Source organism: Sparus aurata, chromosome 16 (assembly GCF_900880675.1).
Source record: "Sparus aurata chromosome 16, fSpaAur1.1, whole genome shotgun sequence".
Taxonomy (NCBI): domain Eukaryota; kingdom Metazoa; phylum Chordata; class Actinopteri; order Spariformes; family Sparidae; genus Sparus; species Sparus aurata.
Window position 1 is genome coordinate 22,729,848 of NC_044202.1, and position 13,866 is coordinate 22,743,713.

Here is a 13,866-nt window from a genome sequence, read left to right on the forward strand (position 1 = left end):
AAAGGACACACACCTCTTTTTACATCAGTGGAGCTGAGGTGGGACAGGTGAACAGTTTTAAGCCTGAAACACACTGGGCCAACCTTTGGCCATCTAAAGAGTTTGGGGAGACTCGGGCGAGTTCAGGAACAAATCTGTTCCGTGTGTTCAGCTGCGTTGGAAGCTTTTGGAACCAGGTGATCAGCGTCTGCTCTGATTCAAGATGCAAAGTTTGAGAACGTTGGCTGTTGGCCGTCTGAGCCATTTGATACTCCTGATTGGTTGTGTGCTAGCTATATGACCATTCTGATTGGCGGTGTGCTAGCGAATCAGCGTGGTGTGTGGGAGGGGCGGAATACTGTGTGCGCCGCTGAACTCTATGGTGTGCACTTTGTTTATCTATGCACTCCGTTTTGTCATTTCCTGTTTTCATGTTTTTAATTACTGGTACGAGACTAGCGCCACCCGATCTTGTGCAAGCGCATAACCCACACACTGCTGTGTAATTGGCAGCCGTCGAGGAGGTATGTTTCAGTGCAACTTTTCTGGCGAACGGGCCAGACGAGAGACAACTGAGTGGTTGGATAAAGGCAGTTGGCTGTTGGTTTGAGTCTGGGCAGTGTATAGGGGCCTTTAGGCTCCCCACAGAGAAACTATCATGGTCAAAACACACGTTTTCCTACTATTTTAAAAACTGTTATATTAAAAACAAAAAAAATCAATTAACTCAGTTTCACTTCAATTTGTTACATTCTGCTACATCTAAAATGACATTTAAACACTCAAATTGGGTGAATGCTGAATTTGATTTATGGAATATCATCAAAACCTTTTTCCATAACTGCCATATAAACAACAAAGGTTTGCATTTTAATGCACATGAATGATTTAGGCCATCCGTTAGCACAAAGATGCTTTCGCGGTCATGACGGGACTTATTCAATTTTTGAAAAGAATTAAAATGTTTGTCTGTTTACGATAGCACAGAATCCTTTATGCCTGAATAGAAACGGTTCAGTGAAGCAGGTCTCTCTGGGATTAATGGAAGTGAAACAAGCATTTTGATAAATGAGCACCTTTTTCACTCTGCTGGTTTATTTTCAAGATACTTAACTGAAAAAGTTATTGGCTCTCAGCCCTTTGTAGATGTGCTATTATTCTTTGCCTTTCAATCGCCATGTGTTGTGGCACTGCATCTTGACTATCAGAATTAATGCCAACAATCTCTTTTGGGTGAAGGAATGCTTGCTATCCTCTGAAATAAGCTGTCTGTCCAAACTGTGTCCACCTCACTGATGATACTTACACAGATAGTCTATTTGTGGTAAGAAAAAAAACAAAAAAAACCCTATTAATCGCAGGTCCACCATATGATGGTCTGACTTAAAAACATCCACTGAGTTATTTAAGTGGCGGCTGTGGCTGGTTCAGTTCCCCTGGTCATGTCAAAGTGTCCTTGGGCAAGATACTGATCCCCAAACTGCTCCTGATGTGCTGGTCGGCACCTTGCATGGCAGCCACCGCCATCAGTGTATGAATGTATGTATGAATAACTGTCCCTATTATTATTAGTAGTATTATTGTTATTATTATTGTTATTATTATTGTTATTATTATTATTATTATTATTATTATTATTATTATTACATTAAGTCGCTTTGGACAAAATAATCTGATAAATGCCTTACATTTTAATGTATTTATTGAAATAATAAATAAGGCCAATGCAGTCCTGTCCATCTTAAAATTGGATGAATAGTAAAGAAGCGATTTGCAGGCTGCCCGTCTCAGTAGACTCATTCTACACAGGCAGGATGTTGAACAGACAGACAGTTCTGTTTTTCATCATTAATAAGAAATAAATGTTGAATTACACATTGACACTAATGGCTGAATAACAGGCAGACACCAGGACTGAATTGCATTAGCTTCAGATTTTGAGCGTCAGTGCTTCTGGCCCTCTCTGTCTGATTTGGTGGCTGCTGCTCTCCTGTTGGAAACACTCACAAAAGCTTCCTCGAAATAGCAACAGCAACTGTCCTAATTTAATTTTCAGCCCTTGTTCTATTACTGGCACCAGTATCAGCAGCCATTAAGCTTTTTAGCTCTGGTAATTTACTATTTTTGGAGGCACTGAGACACGGTGGTGTCTAATGTGATGGTAAGCAGACAGAAGCTCAGTCAAAGCAGTAAAATCAAAATGTTTTCACTTCCGATTATTCTCCCGTTGGCTCCCTGCTGCTCTCTCTGACACCTCTGGACACCAGTTTAGCTCTCTTCTCTTTCTAGCAGAGACATTTTCCTCTCTTTGTGGTTGTCTAATTCAAATTGATAATGAGCAGCACTGGCATGAGCATAAGTAGGTCCGGCACTGCCAAAGTAGGGTGCACAAAATGTACAGTGTATTTTGTTTTAATGAGCCCTTCGTTAAATCATAGCGTCTAAAACAGCCCTTAAGAAATCCTGTCATAAAGGTCATAATGTTCAACAATGCTTTGTTTATACATTTACTTATCAGCTGTTGTTTTGCAAGAGCAGTACTGAACTCAGACTGTTACATGCTCTGACAGATTTTGCTAATAGTCCAATTAAGATTTTTGCAGGAAGTAAATTTTTTTATAGGACTGGGCGTGTATGGACTTCCTGGTATTTGAGTCAGATTTTTTTTTTCTCCGTCTTTAATGCTCCAGTGTAGCAAGAAGTGTTTTCTCTGCTACTTTTTATTGGCAAAACAGTATTGAATTTAGTCACTGAGTTTGTGAACATGGACATGGATTTGGACATGGACAGCACAACTCCTGTTTGTGCCTGAACTGTGTTTCTTTGACCGAATGAAACACAGGGAGAGGTTGAGGTGGATGACAGGCGCTCAAAGCCCAGGACTCTCATTAATCAACAGAGTACGCATAGATGTGTGTTAAATGTGTGTGTACGATCATTCCTCCACAAGTGTGGAATTAATCAACTTGTCCTTGAACTAAGGAGTGTGTGTAAATAGAAGCACAGCTCTGACTGTGCTTACGCACAGCATCTAGCGGAAGAATAGGGAAACTACAAATAGAAAGCATTGCGAGTGTCACAGCATGAATTAAACAATCTCAACATCCACATACGTGCTGTGCTTGATCAAAACAACTACTCAATTAGGCTCATCTTGCATTACCAAAAGATTTAGTAGAACAGCCGAGTCCTGTCCACCCATTGTCTTTAGGATTCAACTAAATTTTATCACAACCAAAATATAATCTTTATGACTCTTACATATGTTAATGAATTTTCAATTCTAAAGGTGCACTACGCAACTTTTTGCAGGCCTATAAGTAGAGACCATTCTTTACACAAGATATAGCAGTTTTCAAGAACTAACATGGGTTTTAGAGATACTTTAAAGCCATCTGTTTACATCTGGGTTCGACCCAATCACCGGACCAAATGTTGGCAATGTACATTTTTTGCACAACCACTTATACGGTTGAAACTTTACATTTGTTGATGTTCAATTTTCAATATTTTCTTGTGACAGTGTTATGCTTGTCAACGCTTATGGTTAGGTTTAGGCACAAAAACAAGGAAGATTATGCTTCTGTTTGAAATACCTGTTGTTGCTGCCACACACACGGTGTCAGATTTTCTAATGTTGATACATGCTCCCTTGTCAAAGATGTCTGTGTAGTGTCGTCTCATATAGTGTCATGCTCACAAATGTTCAAGTGCAGTCTTAAACTGCACTCACTGGCCTGCTGGCCTCGTCACCAACCTCTGTCCTCTTTGCATTGCTTCTTTTACTATTACTTTGTCTCTTTTTTCTGTTGCATTCTGCTTAATGATCACTCGCTGCCTTTTTAGTAGCATTCTCATTTTTGCGACTCATTCATCTGGTCTTCTTTCTCTCTTAGCCGCCTGTCAATATTAAACCAGGCCGGTCATTTCTATCTGTCTCTGTACCTCATTCTGGTATCCCCGCCACCAGTGCTTCACCTTCTTTTACCTTTGCTACCTCTCTCTGTACTTCATAATCAACCCCCTCCCTCCCTCTCTCTCTCTCTATCTCTCTCTCTCTCTATATATATCTCTCTTTCTCTCTCCCCCCTCCCTCTCTCTGCTCTGGGATCATTGCTGCTGTCTTCTGTTGGAGTGCGTGGGGCAAAATTTTGCGCACATCAAAGGATGCTCTGTTGCTGAAACGGAGACCAGAAGCACACCAGAGCAAAGGATTTCTCTTGCTGTGATTTTAACGGATACTTCTCAAATCTTCAAGAAGCGAAATTGAAACGAAAACAAGCAGAGCATGCAGAAGTGGACGGGAAGAGGGCTAGTGGATATATCAGTTGCTGTTTCTTGACTTCTCTGGGAAGTCACTGTGCAAGTTTCATCGGATCAGACAACAAGACCTCTCTCTGTGGCTTTGAAATTTTTTATCTTGGCAAGATTGCCTGTAGAAGTCTTTTTAAGGAAGAAAACGGAGACAGAGCGATATTCAGAGACAGTGTAGCACAAGAGAGGCAGCCAGTGTGCTGGCAAATGGCTGGACAAGCTGAGCCACGAGTCCTATGCAGAGGAGGAGGCAGGAGGTGTCCGTCCATCCTCACTCTTTGTAATAGTGTTTCTTGCAGAGCAGAGGGCAACTGCATGTGTTTGAAGATTTTCAATTAGACGTCGTTTTCGCTGATGATCTGTTTTTATTTAACTCTCCAAGCAGCATGTGTCGTGAGGTGTCCGAAAGTATCGGGGACTGACGGACTGCTTGACTTTACTATCATGGGGTTTTCTCAATCATGAGACTCTTGTCATGAGACACTCTGCTGTCTGTTTGAATTGTCTCACCATGTGTCCCATGGGTGTCTCACCTTTACGGGTGCTCATGAAAGGGGGTTCCTGCCAAGCCCTTGGCTTCATTCTCCTCTATCAGACTGCCTGGATTGGGTGGCTGATTCTGGGATGTATCGCTGCACCCGCATCAGGGAGTGTGCTGAACTCTGTGATTGCCACCAGACCGCAGATAGCAGGGGCGTCATATGCTCACCCTGAACAGCATCACCTGCGCTTGATGAGGCACCGCTCCTCTCCACCTATCTCCATATACAGGTCTCCAGCATCACTGAAGGGGGGTCATGGTGAGTGCTATTTAGCCTTTTGCTCCAGCTATTAATAAGAGAGGTTTGATTATTCCCTCAGTCTTAATTGTGTAATTGTACAGAGTCTTCTTCGAATCGATTATGTCATTAGCAGTAAAATAGCTGTGTACCACCAATGAACTAGAGGTATGGTGAAGTACATGAGCTACTAGAAGGTCTCAGCGGGAGTGTACTTTATCAGAGATTTAATATGTCAGATTTCGGAATTCAAACGTCTAAAAACGGCTAGACCTTTGTTATATATTGTGTTTCAAACAATGTTCAAATCCAGAGAAATCCACAGGTCTACTATAGCTAACGATGCGTTTTATGTGGGTGCCTGTCACTATAAGACAGACTTTAGAGACTGTGAATAAAACATTTGTGCCTGGATCACATCAGACAGATCTTCATCGGAGGCGTTCGATGGTGTGTTCACCACCAGTAGGCACATTTTTACAGGATCATGTTTACCAGCCCCAAACAGCCAGATACTTTCATGTACAATAGCTTTGGTTCTGTATCTTTGAATTTAGATCCATCCTCAATAAATTCAGCACTCATGAGAGTTCTATCTTCTATCTTTCCTATCGCTCTCTCCTCGCTGTAACGTTGCGCTCATAAAGTAAAGTACATTTTCCCTCCAGCCCCAGAGAGCAGCTCTCCTCCATGGATCGCTGCTGCAGTCGGGTTGATAAACAGGAGTGAAAGTAATCCACTTTTTAATCCCAGAAGTTAAAAAGTAATCTCTGAGCTCTCCTCTCTTTGTAAATGGCTCCATATCAGAGCAGAATCTGACATGAATCTGAAACCAGTATATAATTAGAATCTGTGCTTTGGTTTTGTTTTTGTTTTTTTGAGTTTTTGACTGAGATCTGCCTTTGTGCACATATTTTACAATTGAGAGGTGCTAATGGAATACATATGACTCAAGAAAAGCATTAGAGGACATAAAATGGCTGGTTTGAATGTTTATCATATAAGTGACAAATGAGTGTGTATTTGCTGATGTGCTGCTGTCTTCTGCTATTTGTGGATAGACAATTTTATTGGTGATTGCAATAGGACGCCTTTGATTCTTGTTGTGATGTGCAATCATGATCATGCTGGTAATTATGGGCTAAACTCAATAAAGTTAGTCAAACGATTTTTAGACAATTAAGGCATCAGTAGGCTAACCCTGTTGTTTAATTGTAGTACTCTATGTATCACAGCCCAGGCATGGTGCTGTGTAAAAAAGAATCATACAGGAATACATTAATAAATAACAATATGTGTAGGAACAAAGAGCACCAACAAAGCAGCATTGTGTTCCAGACCCTCAGGGCCAACTGCATCAGTCAATATCCATATTCCTGTGTCTATTTTTCAGATGGGTGCCACATAGAGAACAGTTAAGGGGGGCATGTGTTTTGGGGCATGCACCTGAAATTGGTACACCCACATGGTATTAGCATATTGTATTAGGAGATGATTTAATAGGTTTTCAGCAGGCAAAAGCTGGAGGCAATGTTTTCAAAGGCCACTACTTTATAAGTCCAAATCGGCTTTGGTATAGAGGCAACAAAGCCATTGTGGCTGCCATTATCTGCAGCAGCAAAGAACCTCATCAGCCTGGGCCGGTTCATTAGCATTAGCAAGCCTGTGTGTGTCAGAAAGCATTTTTTTGTGAGAGTGGTGGTTGTGTGGGCTTCTGGTGAAATTGTGGGCTGTACAGTCTAATAGCATGCAAAGACGTACTGTCACACACACCGTCACTTCCACATGCAAATACATGAACATACATCATCAGTGCCTCACAGTCATACGAAGCATATGGTAAAACAACCAATACCTGTAGGCCATGGACTAAGTGACTCGCTCACTGAGCTGTGTGAATCGGCTTATTGCAACTTCAGAATAGATTAAAATGCTGCTATTTCATACAATCCTTTAGGTCCAAAGCCTGCACTGTGGAATAAAAACAGTGCTTTATTTGTGCGTATAAATTCCTAGCTCCAGACCAATGTGTTTGCACCAAGGTGGGATGAGCGTCACAGGTTTCGTGTTATTGCTGATGAGCCATGCAGAGATGGTACAGCTGCTGTAAGTTTATGAATTATGTTCAGACACCGAATGGATCTGTCAGGATCTTATGTTTAGGGTTTTATAAGCATCAAACTAAGGATTTATTACTCACAGACTCCAAGTTTAGCAGTAAAATAATGTGTGGGTCTCCTCAGGATGAGTCCTGAGTTCCATCTGTCAGGACATTTGAATGACAAGCAAAAGCACAAACTCCACTTTCACTGCAGAATCTTTTTTCTCTCGCATCAAGACAATTATTACAGTGAGTTTTTTGTTTTGCCAGTTACATACTCGCTGACAATAGACCTGTTTCATGGCCTCACCTCAATAGAATGCAGCTGTCATTAATGTTAGAAATCACACTCTGATGATAAACTAGTCCACTGTAAAATGATTAACATTAGAATGGTGCTCTCTCCTCCTTTATGGATATTTGAAAAGTATACTCAAAGCTCTGTTCTGAGTAAATATCATTTTTATCAAGAGAGCATTTGTGCCCTCAATCAATGAGCGATCTGACCGACCAGTCCTCACTGAACATGCTGCCAGTCAACCGCAGCAGACTGTGATGAATCAAAGTCACTCACACACAGTAGTCTTCTTTATCACATTCTCAGTATTATTGTTTGTTGAAGCTACAAGCAACAGCACAGATGCTTTGAATACACACACACACTCTCACACACACAGCACCGTAGTTCCTGTTCAGCTGACGTCTGAAGTGAGTAAGATGGACAGTGAGCGGGGACAGCTGAGCTGAGGCTGTTCTGTGAAACAAAAGAGAGAAGTTCTTATGTAAAGTTTTTCACATTTTCACAAAGAAAACATGTTCCTGCTAAAAGATGACATCTGAAGCCTTTTAGTCACAGAGGCAGAACATTTTCAGAACAAAGACTTTTTTTTCCACTTAAGAAGATAGTCTGTTTAGTTGTGTCTATTTGCAGCTCGCTGTGGGTAATCAGGTTTATGTACACAGTAACAGTGAATTAGAATAGGACAGTGTGTTATCATATAACTCACGATAATAATTATATTATTTATAATGTATTCAAAATGTCATGAAATTGACTTGATATAATTATATTAAAGATATAACGATGTGTTGGCATGTTTAGGTCATAATTATTTACAGCAGAAACAAGCTGAAAGCAGCAGTAACATTGCTGCAGACTGCTGTGGAGGAGTCGTGCTCACCAAGCAGAGCAACTTGTGTGTGAAAAGTGGTTTTACTGTAGTAACCTTAAGTGAAGCAGAGCAGAGGAGCTACATGACACGGACATGCACGATCAGACGCATCAGTCTCTGTTCACAGACAATTACACTGATTATACTTTATTATTCAGTGACTGTGACTATAAACAAATGTCGGCCCCAGGATGCCCTGTACATTGTGTGTTTGGCAAATCTTCTACTCCAATGTCTGTGATTGAAAGCTTTTGTCAGATCAAATCTAGATATCCTGTATAATTTAGTCAGTCATTTAGTCATTTGACCAGTAAGAGAGCAACATAATACGTTAAAATGACTGAGATTCATGATCCTGTACAAAGATGTAATCAAACCAAAATGTACTTAAATGTATTCTCCAAAGTCTTCAGACATTGCGTCTGTGCTTTTTTTGCTGCTGATTGAAAAAGGCAGGATAAATATCTTCTGGAGCGGAGCCTGGTGGTTTCATCTGTTGCACAGCGCCGTGCTGTGTTTTGGCACAGTGCTGAGTACTGTTACTATGTTGTTACTGTACCCAGATGGTAAGGCATGTTGATACTGCTCCAAACTGAAAGGTGTGTGGGTGGCGGACATGAAAGCATCCTGTTTGAGTGTGTATTTGTTTGTGTTTGAGTGTGTGTAGGAGAACACAGAGAAAAACTCTCCTGTAAAAGCTTGTATGTATTTTATAAGCATTCAGGATTTGGTGTGCATTGTAAAGTCATTATTTTTCATTTTTATGTCTCGGAGATTGTGTATTTAAATGCCTCGTTTTGTCTGACCGTTCATCCAAACAAAGGTCCAAAGCCACAAATTTCAGTCAGGGTAAATTTGTACGTCATACCACCCCTTCTGTCAGTAGACCCTTGATACAAACAAGGAACATCTCACAAGACAGCTTAGAAAAACTGATAAAAATAGAGGAAACCTCAAGAAGGAGAACAGAGAAAGGAAGACTCTTCTTAGCGTGCTTAACATATCAGAGCTATAATTTAAAGCGGTTCTTAAATACTTCGAATGTCAGTGTGAAAACAGTGTAATAATATCAAAGTTGTCACTCACAGTGATGAACTGGCAGATAATGATCTGCAGCTCCCCACAGCTTTATGGAGTTTCATAGTACTAAAGTGTTGTTTGTGAATGAATCAGCTCCCGTCTGACTGTCAATTAATATTTTTTCTTTTATGTCATACATTATACAAGACACGATAATATGATGATCCTATGGTATATTTGTATAATATGATCCAGAAATGTCTGGCTTTCATAATAACAGCAAGGCCCGTGCATGGTCAGAAAACATAGTTCAGTGAGAATAAAACATTCGAAACTCATGTGTAACAGATGTGTTTTTTATGTGAAAAAAAGCTAATTGCCTATGGATGTTTCCCATTTCTAAGTAAAAAAAAATCAATTTCTCAAGTCAATATTTTTATTCAAATGTGACAGAGGCCAATTACTTGTGAAAATGTCTCCTTCAAATGAGACCTTCTTTTCTTTTCACATGTAAAATATAAAAAAAACATTTGTATTTATTTAATTCACTTGTGAAAATGTCCAATTCACATGGGATTCTTTTTTTCACATATGAAAAGGGTAAGGGTATGTTAACGTTAAGGTTTTATACCATGCATAATGTAAAATTATTGTACTATGAAAAATTATGAAGCTTGTTTTAAAAAGTAGCTTCTGAAAAGTAGTTTTACTAATTTTAAGAGGTTATAGCTGTTACTTCAATGAGACAGATACACCTTTCAATAATGTACCAACTATACTAACTTCACTTAGCATATTTGTCACAAACATTTAATTGCCTGTGCCTGCTCTTGGCTTTTAACTCTCCTTGGCTTGGCTAGCCTCCGGCAAGGCAAGCGCATTTGTATAGCACAATTCAGACACAATGCAACTCGAAGTGCTTTGCACATTAAAGCTTACATTAAAATACATTCAAAATTGCACTAAAAATACATTAACCCTCATGTTGTGTTCGTTTCATGTTAAACAATTTTGTGTTCCTGGTCAAAAATGACCGTTCCATTTAAACTCATCATAAAAACTGTATAATACATGTATCATCACTACTTGTTGTGTAAGATCTTTTTATCAACTTCAGTTCTTGTGAACATTACAAGTTTTGAACTTCTATTTGTTATTTATGGCATGTATACCTCACTGATCTGAGCTTATACATCTTGAATTCGAGTTCTAAAAAGCATCATTTCTGGATTATTTTCACTATAAAAAATAATCAGATGAAACATAATATATTGTTTATCACAGACTACTTAGGGCCAAAGTTACCAAGGACATTTGTTTTGAAACCATTTAATTTATTTATACAGTCACATAAAGTAACACTAGTCGTGTTCCCGGTCAAAGGGTTAGGTGGGTCTCAGGTGGGGATGAAGACCAGGATAAGTTCCCATTCTTTGACCTGAATGTGACAGCAGCCTCAGCATGGCCATCCTCTTCATCACTGGATTCTCCCCATCAGTTGATTCTTCTGGATTATATTCTGTGTCGTCTTCATCTTCTGACACTTCCTCCTCTAATCCATCCTCACTGTCAGTTTCCTGGCCTCTCTCCTCCTCACCAGTGTGGGGATCACATATGTAATCAATAGCCTCACTTATGGTATATCGACGTGCCATGGTGCTGCCACCCAATGAACTGTGAGCAAGGCCTCAACAAAGCATTTATATAGGCTACCAAAGCTGCGAGAAAAGTTCAATATTATTGAAACAATGTTCCAACAACTTTCTGAGAACAGGTGTTGTTCCCGCGGGAGAGAGACTCTACTGGGCTAAGGTTCTCGTGGTGGTTGCCTGGGAACCAAGGTGTGTGTGTGGGTGTGTGTGTGCATGTGTGTGTGTGTGTGTGTGTGTGTGTGTGTGTGTGTGTGTGCATGTGTGTGTGTGTGTCCATATGACAAATGAGGATGTACCTGAGATCAGTTTTTTACACTAGTTGTAGTCTCCCCCATTCATTTCTAATGACTGGTTATTTTTGACCGGGAACACCAAGAGTGTACAAAAGTTGAATAAAATACACAAAATTGTATGCAAATAAATACTATTTATTTTGTGTGTTGAAATCCTCTTTGTGGACAAAGTCATGGACTGTTTAGGTCAGTCTGGTCAAATTAAGTACACTTTTCAGAGATTTGACCAGAACATAAGGGTTAAAAACAAGTAGGAAGACATCAAAAAACAAAACATTAAAACCAGTTAAGAAATACAAATTCTAAAATAGAAAAGGTTTAAAAGAGACAAGACTAAAGAATAAAGGTCTCAGTGCAGCTCAAAGCCTTGACATGTCTTCAGCGAAAGGCTGTGGCACACAGAAAGGTCTTCAGTCTTGATTTAAAAGAGGTGAGAGTTGGAGCAGACCTGCATTTTTCAGGGAGTTTGTTCCAGATATGCGGTTCATAATGACTGAACGCTGCTTCTCCATGTTTAGTTCTGACTCCAGGGACTGAAAGCAGACCTGAACCTGATGACCTCCGAGGTCCGGATAGTTCAGAACATGGCAGCAGATCACAAATGTATTTCGGCCCGAAACCATTCAGTCCTTTATAAACCAACATCAGGATTTTGAAATCTATTCTTTGACTGACAGCCAGTGTAAAGATCTGAGAACCAGAGTGATGAGATCTACTTTTTGCTTATTGTCAGAACTCGAGCAACAACGTTCTGAATCAGCTGCAGCTAGCTGATGGAGTTTTTAGAGAGTCCTGTAAAGAAACTGTAACAGTGGTCGAGTCTTAAGATAACTGCATGGTCTCCATGTCCAAATGCCTTTACCGTGATTGGACCCTGTTGCTTATAGGTTTAGTTATTGTTGCTTTTATTACAATATCCATGGTATATTCTTATGTTTTTTTACTTAGAGTCAGCTATTTGACTTTCAGCTGTATGTGATGAACTTCTTATCAGCACCTGCATTCATTAACTTGACATGCATTGTTGTTATAGTTCCCAGTCTATATTTAGATTTAGGATGTGGTCCTTGTTGTAGTGAAGAGATGAGCTCATTATGTTTACCTTCTTCTCCTGCTCTGTTCAGCTGGGACGACGTACATCTTCGGCAAAGGAGGAGGCCTCATTACATTCAAATGGCCAGCCAATGAGAGACCAAGTACCAGGACAGACAGGTTAACTGTGGGCTTCAGCACCTCCCTGAAAGACGGAATCTTGGTCAGGATTGACAGTGCACCTGGTCTAGGTGACTACCTCATGCTGCACATAGTAAGTTCTCACACACACACTCTGCATGGTTACTTTTTACTTTATTATTTTTTCTATTTTGTTTTCTAACAAATGTGCCATGCTGCTTCTGTGAGTTGCGCACAAGCTAGAGAGGAAATGGAAATATGGAATACATGAAACCAAACCTTTAGGAAGTCTTTTACGAACCAACACATCTTTTTTACCTAAATGACTGAATAGGTCGATTGCCAGTGGCTCCTAAAATGACATTTATCACCTTAACATGATTGTCAACTAACAGCGACAGACCAACCGCACCTGTGTTGTACATATGCAATTTTGTTTGGTTTAGGTTGGTTATTTTTGTCAATTATATGGATATTTTTGTAATCAACCAAAAGTATTCAATACTACGCAGCTCCTCTGACCCTTGGTTTGTTCGAGATAAATCATCAATTCACAGAGTAAGATGTAATTCACCATTTTTTTGGTGCCTCCCACTGTGTTCCAAGGTTGCAGTCTCAGCAGACTACCGTCAGCTAATAGGGCCACTTAGCACAACTGCTAACGTAGTTAGCTACTTGCTAACAGCAGCTATGCACTACAGTTAAAGATATCAAGAGCAAAGAGTAGAGTGAGCACCGGTCAGCAGTCATGCTGCCAACTTTAGTTTTGCTTTTACCTTTGAATTCTGGCCACTTCTTACAATACTACTCCTTTAATGCCTTAACTGGCATCGATATGATAATAATCTGTGATGTAAAACATCAGATTTTCAAACAGTCCCAATGTGTCCTAGTCAATTGAGCTTATTTTATTCTATACAGTCGTCAGACCTAAAAAGCAATGATGACCTGACCACAACTGTGTTCATGCATTGTGTTGATATTTCATTACAGAAAGCAGACAAATCACCAGCAATATTATTTAATATCAAAGGCAATATAAGTATTATTCCACAAGAATAAGATCCAGGAAAGTAATATTTCTATGTTTATGATAAATTATTGTGTTTTCCCATTTCAGCAACAAGGCAAAATAGGAGTGACGTTCAACATTGGCACAGTGGATATCAGTGTAGAGGAGAGCAGCACCGCAGTGAATGATGGGAAGTATCATGTTGTCCGCTTCACCAGGAATGGTGGCAATGCTACCCTGCAGGTGGATAACTGGTCCATCAATGAACACTTCCCAACAGGTACAACACTAGTCAATCAATTCAAATAATCTTTCTTTTAATCTTTGCTGTACAAAGATGTTTGTAATCATAATTGTTGGCAAATCTGACG

The 13,866-nt window shown here is 39.9% G+C and overlaps 1 protein-coding gene across 17 annotated transcripts in view; it reads left to right on the forward strand.

Annotated features, from left to right (window-relative positions):
- nrxn3a (neurexin 3a) overlaps positions 1–13,866 on the forward strand; it is a 184,065-nt gene that overhangs the window by 146,143 nt on the left and 24,056 nt on the right. For 16 of the 17 annotated variants that reach the window (XR_003987134.1, XR_003987138.1, XR_003987136.1 and 13 more), the window contains 2 exons: positions 12,435–12,616; positions 13,604–13,775. Coding sequence is in view for 9 of the 17 variants with exons in the window: in XM_030443869.1 (XP_030299729.1) it covers positions 12,435–12,616; positions 13,604–13,775 (354 nt within the window). In the remaining 8 variants the exon portion in view is untranslated. Of the gene's footprint in view, positions 1–4,067; positions 5,094–12,434; positions 12,617–13,603; positions 13,776–13,866 lie in introns of those variants that run through there. The other variant, XM_030443875.1, reaches the window with a different exon arrangement.